The sequence below is a fragment of the Rhinopithecus roxellana genome, chromosome 2 (assembly GCF_007565055.1).
Source record: "Rhinopithecus roxellana isolate Shanxi Qingling chromosome 2, ASM756505v1, whole genome shotgun sequence".
Lineage (NCBI taxonomy): Eukaryota > Metazoa > Chordata > Mammalia > Primates > Cercopithecidae > Rhinopithecus > Rhinopithecus roxellana.
Genome location: NC_044550.1, coordinates 31,379,522 through 31,396,368, shown reverse-complemented (window position 1 = coordinate 31,396,368; position 16,847 = coordinate 31,379,522). Strand labels below are relative to the sequence as shown.

At 39.6% G+C, this 16,847-nt stretch overlaps 1 protein-coding gene across 2 annotated transcripts in view; it reads right to left on the bottom strand.

The window, feature by feature from the left end:
• Nucleotides 1–3,993: 3,993 nt before the first annotated feature.
• The window catches only part of SYNPO2 (synaptopodin 2), a 174,049-nt gene continuing 161,195 nt past the window's right edge, over nt 3,994–16,847 (bottom strand). Inside the window, exon 5 of one of the 2 annotated variants that reach the window (XM_010364860.2) lies at nt 3,994–5,079. In XM_010364860.2, the coding sequence (XP_010363162.2) occupies nt 4,546–5,079 (534 nt within the window). In that variant the 3' untranslated portion in view covers nt 3,994–4,545. The remainder of the gene's footprint in view (nt 5,080–16,847) is intronic. The other variant, XM_010364859.2, reaches the window with a different exon arrangement.

Genomic DNA, 16,847 nt, shown 5'->3' with positions numbered 1-16,847 from the left:
AGCTGGGATTACAGGTACACACCACCATGCCTGGCTAATTTTTATATTTTTAATAGAGAGGGGGTTTCACCATGTTGGCCAGGCTGGTCTTGAATTCCTGACCTCAAGTGATCCACCCACCTTGGCCTCCCAAAGTGCTGGAATTACAGGTGTGAACCACGCCCCCAACCTCATTCTTAAAGTTTTCAAGTACTAGTCTTTAAAAAATATTTTTTCATCAGCATGTTATTTTATTTAGAAATTACCAGGAAAAAAAGTGTCTGAAAGGTGTGCTACCTGATACCAATTGACCAGGGAGTTCACATTTCAGCTGATAGTTTTAATATTGTGTAGAAAGAGCCAAAGTCATTTTTTAAAAAGTTTTACTTAAATATGACTTATTGTAATGAGGGCTTCAGTTTAACATAGGTCAGTCTTGGGCCAGTCAAAAGAGGACAAATAATTGGAAGAACTGGACAGACAAACAAGGCAGATTAGATACAGAGCCCAGAGTGGTTGCAGACATTCAATCAACATGTTGGCAAGTCATATTACCATTGGCTATGCTTGTGCTTAAAACTGATTTTCAATATACTATGAAGGAAAGAATTAGTTAAAAATAGTATTAAAATACATTTGGATCCTAAAGTTCTTAACTTACGTGTGAAATTAATTGTATTTTCAGGAATTTTTTCAAAAGTTTTTAAATGTTACAGTTAAAATGTTGCCCCACTTAGCATGAAATTATTTTGATGTGTATAGAAGCTATCACAGAAAATAAAATGGAAAAATACATAGTAGGTAAGAGTAAATCTTTGTGGTAAAGAGTAATTCAGAACAATTTTTTCTAAGAAAAAAATGAAAAGGCTCCTAAACTTGATTTTTCAAGTTACATTTATTACTACTATAATTTCAATTTTCAGTATGCATCTTTCAAATACAGTCTTTTGTGATAAACAGAAGTTGAAATGTCAATCTATTTAACAGGAGAACACAATTTTTTAAAATAGAAAAGTGTGGACCATGTAGATATTAGTACTTTCAATGGAAATCAAATGTGAAAATCTACTTTCTCTTAAAAAAAATTTCTGCAATTTATCTCTAATTGTAATAACTGCTCCTCTTTGATATAACTTTTTATCCAAAATTTCAAGTCACTAATGCATATATATACTTAAGCTCTAATAGGTTGGTCCTTTCCAATGTGTATAATGGTGCCAAAATATAAAAGAGACATAGAGATAAATGAACAAGAATCCATGCATTTAAGAAACTCAAAATACAAGACAAATTTTAAATCATCTTAATGTATACTTCAAACACATGCATTGGTATGACATTTAAACTTAAGAAGGAGGAAAAATACCAAATTAGTGTCTCTATGACTGGCATATTCGCCTTTTAGGGAAGGCTTTTTAATCCACAGTATAACTCAAACTCTTTCTACCTATCTGATTGCTACTAACAAACAAATGTTTTATAACAAATGTGGTATGTATTTTCAAAGCAACAGCTCTTCTCTACACATGCTATTATTTAGAAGATAGGACTAACTCACTTTACTTTTGTGAGAACAATAGTCATCTACATCTTCTCACCCATAGGAATCAAACTTCACCGTGGCAGGTGTCCTGTCTCAACCATTAGCTTCAATGTGAGCAATCTAATTTTATTCATTTTCAAGTATACTGGAGAAGAATACTCACAGTACACTTTAGGATGATTTAACAATGGCACTTTGACTTTTCAGGTTCATATCTGTAAAGTATGACTTTTCAAACTACTGATTTCTGCTACAAATACAGAATGTTTTTCTCCTTGTGAGTGAGAAATGTGCAACTTTCCTGCCACGTACTGTCTTTCTCTTAATGTCTAGAATAAATTCAGATAGCTTAATACAGATGATAATATTGATCTAGTACATGCAATGAGAGAGAAGTCTGTTTTATACCAATATGTAAGTTTAAAACATTTCCTCTCTATTTCGAGTCTGCTGAAAATTTTAGTGAATAATATCTATGTCAACTGATGTAAATAACTCCCAGCGCTTATAAAAGAAAGCAATGAAGTAGAACACGACCCTGGCAAGCAAAATATTTTCTGCTGAGTCTCTCCTATCTTAAAACATTCTAATCTAAAATGATTAAACCACTATAGTAAATTTTGAACCAAGTAAGGCTTTATGTGGGGGATTTCTGAGAATTTGCTAACTAATCTGTACATCAGGCATTATTTTTTAGGATTCTATAAAAACTCTTGGGAGTCAATAATTACGTCTTACACCTTGATAATTTAACATAATTTAATAATATAACCTTGGAAAGTATTTATCATTTCTTTTCTCCATCACTGAACAATTTTGTATCTGGTTCTATCATCACTAATGGAACTTACTGTGATTTCTTCACTTTTTTTTTTTTAACTTTCAAGATAAGGCCTTGGTCACTTGCACCCTGGCATTATTTTTAATTTTTATTCTGTGAAATATTATAAGAGACCATCATTGTGATACATTCAAGAGCTAAAAAGTAACACAAAGCAAAATTATCACCTTTAAAAAGCTAAGGAAATTTTGAATCCTCAAGATGGTTTTTTACTTAAAAATATTCTGGATATTTGCTTAAGATGTCAAATACTTTGGTTTTTTTTTTTTTTTTTTTTTTATTTGACACTTCGTGGGCATGGCAATAAGGAGCAGGTGTTTGATCTGATTATTTGATGGGCATGCTAACAAGGCAAGTGTCATGGGATTGATGAAGCAGCTGCTTAACTTCCTCTGAACATCTTAATGACAACTTTCTAAAGAAGCACCACTTGTTACATCGGCTTCTGTGGCATGTTTTCTATAACTGAATAAATGATCATGACCTACAATTGCATAATAACAGACATATTTATGTACCACTTCCTTAAATCCATTAATCATTTTAAATCTTCACATCTACCCTCACTCCATGTAACACGTAACACAAAGCCTGCCGCCTAACAATTCCTTTTAAGACATTTAATGACACATGTAGTGACACTAATTACCTAATCCACTCCTAAACATAATCTGATATTTATATAATGAGCAATAAAAATAAACAATGCATCAGAGGGCATTCTACAGATGAGAGAATCTCAGAATATCAGAGTTGTTAAAGATCTAAAAGATTAGATAATCCAATCTTCTCATTTGACAAATGGGGACACCTGAACCCAGAGTCTATTCCTGACATAGGCATATATCTAAATCTTTCTTTTCTCCACACATCACAACATTCCTCAAAAGCCCTTCTAAAATGTATAATAATCTTATTGTTATGTATTTATTTCTTTCTGAGAACTCCCACATTTTAATTCTTTTTTTTTAATCTAAAATTTATTAGATTTTTTAAAGAATGTTGCAAAAAGGCCAGGTGTGGTGGCTCACGCCTGTAATCCCAGAACTTTGGGAGGCTGAAGCGGGCAGATCACAAGGCCAGGAATTTGAGACCAGTCTGACCAACATGGTGAAACTTCATCTCTGCTAAAAATACACAAATTAGCCTGGTGTCGTGGTGCGTGCCTGTAATCCCAGCTACTCAGGAGGCTGAGGCAGGAGAATTGCTTGAACCCTGGAGGCGCAGGTTGCAGTGAGCCAAGATTGTACCATTGCACTCCAGCCTGGGCAGGACAGAGCAAGACTCTGTCTAAAAACAAAAACAAACAAACAAACAAAAAAGTTGCAGAGAAATACTTAACACCAAGGAAAATATTTTTATAAAACAATTGCTCACTGGTGCCAGGCACGGTGGCTCACGCCTGTAATCCCAGCACTTTGGGAGGCTGAGGCAGGTGGATCACGAGGTCAGGAGTTCAAGACCAGCCTGGCCAAGATGGTGAAACCCCGTCTCTACTAAAAATACAAAAATTATTGGGGTGTGGTGGTGGGCGCCTGTAGTCCCAGTTACTCGGGAGGCTGAGGCAGGAGAATGGCGTGAACCCGGGAGGCGGAGCTTGCAGTGCAGTGAGCTGAGATCGCGCAACTGCACTCTAGCCTGGGTGACAGAGCAAGACTGTCTCAAAAAAATAAAAAATAAAATAATAAAATAATAAATAATTTTCACTGGCATGCCCCTATAAGAAATTTCTGCAATGTTATATTCCTTGCTGTTATAGGTAGTGATAATTAGCACACCATATTCCATTAATTTCTTCCTGGACTAAGGTGCAATGAAGAAATAGTTAGTTTTACTTTAATTGTGTAGAGTTTAGTTGCATAGAATACCTACAAATGGAATCAAAATTATGAATTGCATATAAGTGCTGGTACATCAATGCAGATAGTGAAATTTTCTTCAAAGGAATTCTCTATGCATCAGCCCACAAGGAAGTATTCACACTTACTTGTGTGTGTGTGTGTGTGTGTATACACACACATATATACACACACACACACATAGAAACACAAACTTAGATAAATGACTTACGAGAACAAGCCAAGACCAAAAGTGAAATTAAATCTATTAGAAAAGTTTAAAACCCTACAAAGGAGCGTTTTTTAAAAAACCACAGTTGGCACATGATCCATTCGTCTAACTTTCAGGTTTGGCGTCTCCATCCCCTTGGATGTGGGTTGTAGTTGTAATCAGATACTGGAAGACAGTAATCAGACCTGGTTTCCATGGACATGATTGTGGAATCATTTCTTGAAGCCTGCCTATAATATGCATATGGCAACTGTGAACCATATTGGGAGTTGGTGGACATATTATTATTGGCTGTGACATTATACTCTTGCCTTCCACATGAGCCCATATAGGCCTTCTGGCTTTGAGGAATATAGGACAGTCTTTCCTTCCAATCCTCTGGAGGCCCTGGTAGCACTTTCCTCCGAGCTGCTGAGACCACATTTGCCACAATGGATTCCTGGATGTTTCTGGGTCTGAAAGCATCATCCACTAGACCAAGAGGAGATTTTGCTGCTGCTTCCCAAGGAGTTGGTCTCTTGTTTGTTTTCTCTAGTCCATCGGTTGGTTTGCTAGAGTAACTATAAGTAGGCTGGTATACCCAAGGAGATGCAGAAATGGTGGGTGGGACTGATCTTCCGGGAAGAGAAAGGGAGCGCCCACTCTCCTAAAAACAATGAAAATATTAATATATCTAATTCATTTTGGTTTGTGCTGATTGTTACTCCAAAGTATTCCTAGCATCATTACCAAGCACTGCAAAAAAAAAAAAAAAAAAAAAAATTAACCCCCTAGAATGCTTAGTCTTAAAGCCAGGACAGGCTGCCTGTCCTCCCTGTCCCCACCTTTGCAAAAGTGGGCCAAGGGCAAATGGTGGGCTGCCACTTGACCCCACCCCACCTTTTGCACTTGGCCCTCCTAGTTGCTCCCCATCTGTGAACGCATAGCCCCAATTGCTGTCATCTTTCTTAGGCATAGTCACTAGGGGCAGGGCAGGGGCTCTGTCATCACTAGGAACCACCTTTCCTTCTCTCTGCCCTCTACATAGGCATATGTGCACTCACATCCCAACCTCATTCCTATCCTGCTTTCCTGGTACAAAATAAACAAAACCTATTGATAACCTCAGAAACAAGCTATAAATTACCAAGTTTTTTACTCTTCCCAGGTGACTTTTAATCCGTTATCTAATTTTGGTCTAGTGAATGAATATAGCAAAAACAAACAAGAGCTCTGTAGATGTAGTTAACATTACTGGTATTAAATGACTGGCCCTTTTCCTCTCAAAATCTATTTATATGGTGAAGATCACATGGATTTTTATTTCCTAAGTGGAGTGTATTGCCTTTGTCTCTGAGGGAATTACTCCTGCCTCTTGTTTAATTTGCATTTTGCTTCCTTTCATGTGTATTACATTCCTATTTCTTGGAGAGTTTGTATCCCTGCAACATTCCTCTGTCTATACTAAATATTCTGCTTGACTAATAACACAGAGATATTATTAATTATTATTATTATTATTTAGAGTGGGGATTTCACTCTGTTGCCCAGGCTGGAGTGCAGGGCATGATCATGGCTCATTGCAGTCTCAAACTCCTGGGCTCAAGAAATCCTCCTGCCTCAGCCTTCCAGGTAATTGGGACTACAGGTGCACACCACTATGCCTGGCTAAATTTTTAAAAATCTTTTTTAGAGACAGGATCTCCCTGTTGCCCAGGCTGGTGGTATTAGACTCCTGGCCTCAAGCCATCCTCCCACCTCAGCCTCCCAAGTTGTTGGGCTTACAGACATGAGCCCCAGGGCCCGGCTACAGCAATATAATTTAATGAAAGCTCTTGTGTTCTCATTCTCTCCTTTTACTCCTCTGCATTTCTAGGAATGCTGATGGCTGGCTATCTACATTACATCTTCACACATTCCAGTATGCGTGAGACTACCTGAGATAATCTCTTGGCAAAACCGCAGAAAGGGTACACCTAGGGGACAGGAGTATCAACTTTGAAAGGATCAAAACATCCTGTTTCCTAACAAAAAACATTACTATGCTTAAAAATTGCTCTAATTTCATAAACAGTTTCAACAGCTTTTCTGTTAATCAAGTTCTTAACTTTAAAGTGAATATCAATACCTGGATTTAGGCAAAATATCTCAGATTCAAATGTTTCGTTTTTGTTTTTTTTATTAGGCACACAAAGAAGGCAGATGGTTCATTCTTGGTTTCTATCTGAAGAATAAGGGGGTCAATATAATGAATCTTGATTCTCTCTTTTTAATCACTTAAATTTTACTTACAACGGTTGAATCTTAGCAAAAACTTGCTTTCACTAATCCTGTCTTAATTCAGAACCACTCATAATTCTCTTTACTATATATTTGGGTGAGGTGTAGGGAATCCTGACTTTTAGTCACCTTCAAGGTCTTAGTTTCTATTTCACATAATGTATGTGTTCATTTCATAAACTCATTTAACATAAATTAACATATTGCACACCTAATATTTCCAGGTACTCTTTTATAAGCTGAAGACTTAAAGATGATAAAGTCCTTGCCCTCAATAAGCACACAATCCAGTACTAGTCTTAGCCCCACAGTAGCTGAATTAAATCAAATATAGAAGACCAGTTTGGGCCAGTGCAGTGGCTCACGCCTGTAATCCCAACACTTGGGGAGGCTAAGGTAGATGGATCACTTGAGATCAGGAGTTTAAGACCAGCCTAGCCAACATGGTGAAACCCCATCTCTACTAAAAATACAAAATAATCCTCCAAGGTGTGATGGCATAGGTCTGTAATCCCAACTACTGGGGAGACTGAGGCAAAAGAATTACTTGAACCCAGGAGGCAGAAGTTGCAGTGAGCCGAGATCAAGCTACTGCACTCCAGCCTGGGTGACAGAGCAAGACTCTGTCTCAAAATAAATAAATAAATAAAATAAACAAACAAACAAATAAATAAAAGATTAGAGAAGATAGAGAAGAGGCTCTTTAACTATCTTGACAGGAAAAAATAGGAAGTTTTCCAAACTGTGAGAAGTGGTAAGTCTCACTGTGATAAAGGGAAATGTAGCTCTCTCCTGTGGTGTGTGTCTATATCTCACTTTTGTCCTTTCTGTAGAAAAGTTAGAACAACACTGGTCTACAGCATCCCTGGGAGAGTTTTCAGAGTCCCATGATTTTGCTTTGTGTGGTCTTTGATTATGGTAGAGGCAGGCAGCAGAGAAATTCCAGGAAGACAGAGGTGGGTCCCTGCTGAAACCCCACCTTCAAGCCAAAATAGTCTGAAACTCACAGCCCAAAGTGAGAACTTCTATTCCTGTTTGCCCATTCTCTCCTGATTGGTTCTTTGTGAATAGTGTCTTTTTTTTTTTTTTTTTTTTGAGACGGAGTCTCGCTCTGTCCCCCAGGTTGGAGTGCAGTGGCATGATCTTGGCTCACTGCAAGCTCCACCTCCTGGGTTCACGCCATTCTCCTGCCTCAGCCTCCCAAGTAGCTGGGACTACAGGTGCCTGCCACCACGCTCGGCTAATTTTTTGTATTTTTAGTAGAGACAGGGTTTCAACATTGAGCCAGGATGGTCTCGATCTCCTGACCTTGTGATTCACCCACCTCGGCCTCCCAGTGTGCTGGGATTACAGGCATGAACCACCATGCCCAGCTGAATAGTGGCTTTTTACCAGTCGAATGTTTTCCAAAACTACCTATGGCCCACTCCACCCACATCCCGTGCCTATAAAGACCCCAGACTCAGTCACTAGAGGGGAGAGATGGCCGGACCTTAGAGGAGATGGCAAGACTTCAGAGAGACAGCTGAACTTTGAGGGAGATGGCCAGACTACAGAAGAGATGACCTGACTTCAGGGGAAGACAGCCTGCCCATCCCCTTCCCTCTCCAGCTCCTCTCTCCACTGACAGCCGTTTTCATAACTTAATAAAATTCTCTGCCCTTCAATTGTCTGTGTGACCTCATTCTTCTTGGATGCTGGCCAAGAGCTTGGAACTCACCAAGTGCAGATACCCAGAAAGGCCATCACACCAGCCCTTTGCCCTCATTGATGAAGGGCAACCACCCCACACAATGAGGCAAGAGCCCAGCTGAGCTGCTAACTACCGTCTGCGGACAGCAGAACTAAGAGAGCACTGTAACGCTCCCTCTGGGGCTTTGAGATTGCAGGCACCCCCACCTGGGCACCGCCATGGGCCCCAAATGAAGTTTGCTCCTGTCAGTGCCCAGAGTGGCCAGCCAGATCCCACACTCGCTCACTCATGTGCTCCCTCCCTCAAGGGTTTGAGCGCAGTGGGCTGAGTAAACAGGGCACCCCTGTTGCAAGTCTGGTAAAGAGGTTAAAAAAAATCCTGCATCAATTAGATGTACACCTTGAGGGACTGCTTTAGTCAATTATTTAGGTATTTTAAAAGATAGAAGGCTGAGGGAGCTAAGACTTTACAGAAATCTCAGTGAGGCCCCTGAACATATATACAGGTGTTTAATTCACTGACTAATAACTGGAAAAAGAAATAATTATCAATATACTTGGGAGTATTAAGTACTATGTGAAAGCATACATTGCAGTGATAAGACATCCAAAACATTGCATGAAAGAGAGAAATTATTTTTTGGTATTTCTCTCATGCACTGAGTTTGAAAATATCCAGGAGAATTGAAATTTGACAGAATTTAGAAAGTTCGAAATATCGTTCAGTGATATCCTATTAACAAAGATGAATGTGCAGGGAGAAAACTAAAATATTGAAGTATGGGATGGAAAGAGTAAGCCAAGGCTTTCTGAAAGGAAATTAAAACCTAGGATTGAAGCTGAAAGCAAAAATCTCATGCCAAACATGCATATGACAAATGTAAGAGCAAGGTCAGTTGTGAGGAAAAAGGAGCGATCAGCTCAATGAGCAAAATGACCATTGCTCTTCTGCATTTCCCTAGACTGACGAACATGCCTCCATATTCTTTCACGTGCTAGTAATAGAGAATAAAATGATAGACCATTTTAGGTTAGAGATCCAACTGGGATATAAATAAATCATTCCATTGGTACAATGTAGTTTCTGTTTGTGCCCAAAATACTGCAAGCCTCTAGCATCCACCTGCACCCATACTTCTAATTTTAATGTATTTCCCCAAAGCAATTTTCACAGTGTTTTTTTTGGTGCTGTTTGCTTCTGTCCATCACAGTTCCAAGGCTCAGGCTGTTCTCTGCTTGGCTTGCTGAATGAAGCCATGTGATATACCCTGAGCCAGAAATGACCAAAGGAACCTGAAAGTAGCAGAGGTGTTTCTTTTGTTTTGGAGTTTGAATGTCTAAGGCTGGAATCCTAGCATAGCATGGATTAGGTCCTGGGTTGTCCTTTCAACCATGGGTTGTATCATTATCAAGGGAATTTAATTTTTTTTTATATGAGAGCACTTAACTGTAACCAAGATGTTAAATTAGCTTTACCCATGATGTGTCATCAAATGCTTCTTTCTTTTTGTCTCCCACTACCTTTTAAACATTATTTAATAAAAAAAGTTTTCTGCTGCCACTGGAAGAAAACTTAGCAGATTCTGGGGCATTTAGCTTACTTTTAGGAATAGTTCAATGGTTGCCTTAAGTTACTCAAACCAGTTTTATTTTGAAATAGAAGATTCCGTCTCCTGGAATAACAAACTCCGATTTCAACTTTATTAAAGTTAAATCTCCTCTCCTTCCCCAGCTGGGGCCCACTTCAGAAAGCCTGTCTTCCTTCAGGGAAGGAGTTTGATTGACTTCTTCACTCTACTTCCACTTCTTCTCTCAGGTCGCTAACTCTGCCTTTTGGTCCCCTGAGGTTGGAGGAAAAAAAGGAGTAGAAATAAAAGAGCAGAAGGAAATTTTTACTTGATTTGGCAACATGATATTCTGGCCTCTTACTTTTGGGGCCAGACAGGTCCAGAGAGGGACATTTTTATGGGATATTGAAAGATTCCCATCACTGGGGACATCTTACCTCTGGTCCTTGATTCATGCTAATTCTTCTCTCTTCTAGGGGGTGACTTTGGACTCATCCTGTGTGCTCCCTTAGGCAGCTGTCTACCTACAGTGCGTAGCTACTAGGATTCATCTGCCCCCTTGGAGAGGCCCCAGGTTGACCCCATCCAGCTCTCCCTTGCTCCTGGCTTGGGCTGGCCTGGTCCGTGTGGAACACTCACATCATTTGCCTGTGGGGATGTAGAAGAAAATTTCCTGCTTCTTTGCCAGAGCAGTTTCTCGGCCTGTCCCTTGCCCTCCAAATTTCCTGAGTGGCACTCAGACCCCACTCTGACCTCCTACCCAGCCTCATGCAAGTGTCTCCCATGAAGTTCTCTAGGAAGACACTTTGAAACTCTTCTAGCACACAGCTTGAGGTAAAAAGGTGAAACCACCTCCACGCCACCTACTCCAAACACACACATCTTCAGCACTCTGGAATTCCTTCTCACAGAATCCCCTCTCCTTGCCATAATCAAACCCCTTTTAATCACTTGGACCTGGCTGAAGGGTTCAAGAATTGTGGAAGTCATTTGCTACTATTTTCTTCGTAAAGTCTGTATTTGAATCTGGAATGTCACTTCAGTGGACAGCATCTCTTCTATCTGGGGGCCTTGGGTAAAACTTCAATATCCTGTCATCTCATTTTCAGTACAGTACAAAGCTCCCTCTCTCTTATTTTTCTTTTTAAAGTAAAATGTAAGCTAAAATTGGAAATATTTTTTCTACAAATCAGTTCCAAGAAATTTCTCTAATAACTTCAAATAAAGTTGAAACCTTATACCTCACTGAGGCCTTTCACTAGAGAAGAGGGGTACTTGTTTCCAGAGCATCTTGGTCAATCCTTAGGCTCTAGATTTTGGGAACTTCTTTATTACATTGAATCAAACATTGCTTCCCATGGCTTTACCCCAGTGATTCTGCTAACATGGATTACATCTGCTTCTACTTCTATGCAGCCATTCCTTCATACATTCCCAGTTTCTTCCACCTTCCTTGAGTATCTTCACTATCCTGTTGCTATCTGTTATTTTTCAAACTAAGGAGAAATAATATCCCTGTCATTCATTCCCTCAAGTTCTCCACATCCTTCTTCCTCCAGTTTGTTAGGCAAGGCTAATGCAGGTATAATACCTTGATCTTCTTATGTTGATGTGTGTACATAAACACAAGGCCATGTGCTGAGTGAAGACATCATTCAAAATGACTGAGGGACGGTGTCATCTGGCAGATGGTATAGTTAATACTGCATGTGGAACATTCAATCTGTGTGCATTTAGAGCATTCTGTTCTTTAATTGTTCAACCCATGAGAGCACACGCCAATCTTTAGCTGGCCCAATATAATGCATGCAAGGTTCCCACTGAACTCATTAGTCACTGGGTGTTATACAGTCCCACAAAAGGGCTTAACGCTAACGAGGCATTTTTCTACCTCTGTCTTTAAAAATAGCCAACATTAATAGACTGCTTACTTTGTGCCAGGCAGTGGGGGCTAATTGCTTTATGTGGAGTGTTTCATGTAATTGTCACAACCCCATGAAGTAGAGACACTATTATTATCCCTATTTTTCCAGAGGACAGTGAGACTTGAAGAAGGTAGTAATTTCCCCAAGGGTAAAAGCTAGTAAGAGTTGGGGTGGAAAATTGAACCCAGGCAGGCAGTCTTATACCAGAGTTCCTAAATCTAATTGGACTATACTTGCGACGATATTGTTTTGAGAGAATTTTTTTTTTTTTTTTTTTTTTTTTTGAGACAGAGTCTTGCTCTTGTTGCCCAGGCTGGAGTACAGTGGGGCAATCTTGGCTCACTGCAATCTCCGCCTCCCAGGTACAAGCGATTCTTCTGCCTCAGCCTCCTGAGTAGCTGGGATTACAGGCGCCCACCACTACGCCCAGCTAATTTTTGTACTTTTAGTAGAGACGGGGTTTCGCCATGTTAGCCAGGCTGGCCTCAAACTTCTGACCTCAGGTGATCTGCCCGCCTCGACCTCCCAAAGTGCTGGGATTACAGGTATAAGTCACTGTGCCCAGTCTGAGAATATCTTTTTTTAAAAAAAGATTCAAAACCATGCAAACTAAATGGAGTGAGATCATAGAAATTTTGGAAAAGGTCATTTAAATTTTGATTAAATTTGGATTAATGACTACTGGTGTCTTGGCATTTGTCACAAGAACAGGCAGGTAACCAGGCCGTAGGGAATACAGAGCATCGCATTTAGATGCACTTCTGCTGCATGAAGGTGAGAGAGCTGGGGCTCTGCATGCAGGAGAAATGCTCAGAGGATCTGAGGGCCTTTCTCAGCTTAACATAAACCATCTTCTCATGTTAATTAAATGTTGATTTATCCACACATCTTGTTAATAAAACAGCTTAGTTAGAGTCCTTGTTAAACTGTATAGTAACCAATTTAACTGGCAGGGAACACTTGACATGTAAAAAGAAAGTGTGATCTGAGCACAAAGAGGTGAATTTTAAAGCAATGTAAACAGTCCTAGAAGCCAAAGAAGATAAATGTGATGTATGTTTCAAAGTTTAAACTATTTTATACCATAAACCTTGAAAGCGATAAAATTCTCTTGGCTGAAACCCTGCTTACACATACACTGTAGAGAAAGGGGCTTCAACTGATATGATTTCAATTCCTTTGACTCTCTTCTCTCTTAAACACATGATCAGTAAATATTCATCACAAACATATACTTTATCATACACAGATTCTGGGAGGTCCAAGAAAAGCAAAGAGGAATAAAAGGTATTTCTTTTGACTTTTTTATCATTGATTAGAATTTCTGAAAAGCAGAGGTCCTAGAAGGGATACACAAATAGAAGAAACCATGCAGAAAGCACGAGGTATTCTCCATTTTTCCATTTGCTCAAGTTGAAATTTTGGGAATCAATGTTGACTGCTCTCCATCTCACACTCCAGACCTGATCTGTCAGCACTGACTTCAAAATACATCCACTATCCGACCGAGTCTTATCAGCCTTCACTGGTGGCATCCTGGACTAAGCCACTAAAAAGTCTCACCTGGATTATTGCTACTGTCTCCTAATTGATTTCCCTAGTTGCATTCTCGCTTCCTTTAATTTATTCTTAATATGCTAGCCAAAACAATCCAGCTAAAACTCAAGTCAGATTATGTTATTCAGTCCACTGATTAAAAACCTCCCATGGCTTTTCATTTCAAAAAAGGAAACACCAAAGTCTGTTCATTGACCTACAAGACCCCACAAAATCTGCCAACTGGCTCCTTGCATTATCTGACTTCATCTTCCTTTCCCTTTGCTCCAGCCACATTGGCCTTGAACCTTGAACACACCAGGTACACTCATGCCTCAGGATTTTTGTACTTGCCAATCCTCTGGATTTTTGTACTTGCTCTCCCCGTGTACCAGCATGACTCCTATCTTGTTTTCTTCAGGCCTTGCTCAAATATTACATGATCACTCAGCTTGGCAATTCCCTCCCTCTCTCAAAATTCCTTACCTTTCTCCCCTGCTTTAATCCTTCCCTTAGACTTATACTCATCTAACGTAATAAATATTCTACTTAATCATTTTATTTTTCTCTCTCCACCAGAAATTAAGGTCCATCTAAGGGTAAAGGTTTTTGTTTCCTTAAGGCTTCCCTAGAACAGTACTTGGCACCAGAATAGTAGGTGCTTAGTAGGTATTTGTTGAATGAATGAATGATAATTTGTACATCAGGCTGTCCTAAACTGAAAATTTGGTTATCTTCACCAGAATTTTAGGTCAGTTCACAAGATGCAGCCCCTCTCACACATGTTACAAGTGACAAGGGACACAAACAGAACTATCCCCACCACCTTAAATATATGCAAACCAATATGCACCCCAAGTCACGTTCAACAAGACAGACAGGATTCGCCAATATTTATGAACAAATCAATTTTTCTAAACAGGTGGAAGATTTTTAACGTTTAAATAAATGATTTGCATTCAGGTCAGTGGAAGTTTAAGAGTTTCAAACGGTTTTGATTTCACAATTGAGAAAAGTCTTAGAAACTTGTGCATGAACCCTAAAGAGAACCTGAAATACATTTGCTAGATTAAATAAATAAGATCTAAGAAGAAAAAGATAAAGGAGATTGGAATTAGTTAGGGTTGAAGAAGAGCAAGCTGAAAGTCGATTTACCATTTATCATGAGACTGCAAGGAGATGTTAGGCAATGGCAGCCTCTGCTAACTAATCTCTTAGAGTCACTCCCAGCTCTAATGAGCTCTCAGTGACAATTTTCTTGACAGTAGAAAGTGTTCAACACTGGAAAAAATTTCTGCATAGAGATATAGAATCCCTTTACCTAAAGGTCTTTAAATATAAAACAAATGCTCCTTTGAGATGATTTAGATACAACCAAGCTTGAAGTCAGAGGATAAAAACACTTTTAAGGTCATTTTATTTTAGTCTCTATAAAATAGTCTTTTCCTCCTTCCCTAACACTTGCCTTCTTAAAGTGGATTTTAAGTTTACTTCTACCAACTGAAGTTTTTGGGAATTCTGTTGTAGGACTCTCTTATCTAGAAAATGAAAGAGAGTTTCTATTTCTTTCAGCAGAAGTTCACAGTATTATTCTGCCTGCCAAGAAGGGCAGAGAATCAGGACTAATAAACCATATTTTTGAATAGAAAAGTGGCCAGGTAATCACGTCGTTTAAATAGTTTCATGGGCCAGGCTCAGTGGTTCATGCCTGTAATCCCAGCACTTTGAGAGGCCGAGTGGGTGGATCATCTGAGGTAAGGAGTTCATGACCAGCCTGGCCAACATGGTGAAACCCCGTCTCTGCTAAAAATACAAAATTAGTAGGGCGTGGTGGCTCATGCCTCTAATCCCAGCTGCTTGAGAAGCTAAAGCAAGAGAATCGCTAGAACCCAGGAGGCAGAGGTTGCAGTGAGCTGAGATTGTGCCATTGCACTCCAGCCTGGGCACCAAGAGTGAAACGTCATCTAAAATAAAATAAAATAAAATAAAATAAAATAAAATAAAATAAAATAAAATAAAATAAAATAAAATAAAATAAATAGTTTCATGAATGCAATGGACATACTCTGACATCAAAACAAGAGATAGGGTCTTGTACGTAGCATATCATCTTGGTTCTGTTACTGACTGGTCATCTTAGATTAACTTTTAGATTAAATTTTCTCTTCCAAAACAATAGACTTGTAAATAAAAAGTTTTACTTCCTGCTTCAAGGAAATCTCTTTGTGAGAAAGTGTAAGGCTTGTAAATGACAATGGAGGCCAGCATCTTATATTGGAAAGAATGGAAACTTGGACGTCACACTGACCTGAAAGTTCTGCCTTTGTCTCTTGTTATCCATGCGATTCAACTTCTCCCAATCTTACTTTCCTTAATTGTAAGATGGGAGTATTGCTGGCTACAATTTCAAGATTATGAGCAGAGTAAAGATTGTGTTTATGGCCGGGCGCGGTGGCTCAAGCCTGTAATCCCAGCACTTTGGGAGGCCGAGACGGGCGGATCACGAGGTCAGGAGATCGAGACCATCCTGGCTAATATGGTGAAACCCCGTCTCTACTAAAAAATACAAAAAACTAGCCGGGCGACGAGGCGGGCGCCTGTAGTCCCAGCTACTGGGGAGGCTGAGACAGGAGAATGGCGTGAACCCGGGAGGCGGAGCTTGCAGTGAGCTGAGAGCTGGCCACTGCACTCCAGCCTGGGCGGCAGAGCAAGACTCCGTCTCAAAAAAAAAAAAAAAAAAAAAAAAAAAGATTGTGTTTATAAATGGAATGCCACGTAGCCCAACAAATGGTGATTATTTTTGTTATTGTGGGAAGAGACTGTGTGGCCCTAAAGGTGTCAGAGACCTGGCAGGACCTTTTGTTCAAGAGGCAACTGCAAAGGCAGGCTGCTGACCCAGGATAAAAATAGGAGGGAGACTTGCCTTTGAAGTGGCATTAGCAGTGCACGCCTCCGAGGCTGCGGTGCCAACCCCTGCTGCCCTCCTGTCATCAGAACGCAGGCAGCTGGGCTGGCCAGAAACATTGCCACTGACCTCATCTCCCTGCTAGGTCTAAGTGGGCCAAAATATACACTTCTTGATTTTTTTTAAACCTTCTGTTATAAAAGAATAAAAATAACGATGCTCAGTTTAAGGTCGAGAAGACCAACATGAGGGAGGAATGTATGCATATAATTTTGTTGTCTCTTTCATCTTTGAAGCAATGATAATAATAACTAAAATGTATAAAACTTTTACTATGTACTAGCTACAGTTCTAAACACTGTATTTGTTACCTCAGTTAATCCTCTCAACAGCCTTATAGCCTCCATTTTGAAAATAAGGAAAGTGAGGCATATAAATTAGGTAATTTACCCTAATATTACCCTAAATTAGGTAATTTTCCCTATATAAGCCAGTATGTGCTTGTATAGGGAAGTTGGAGAAGTAAAGC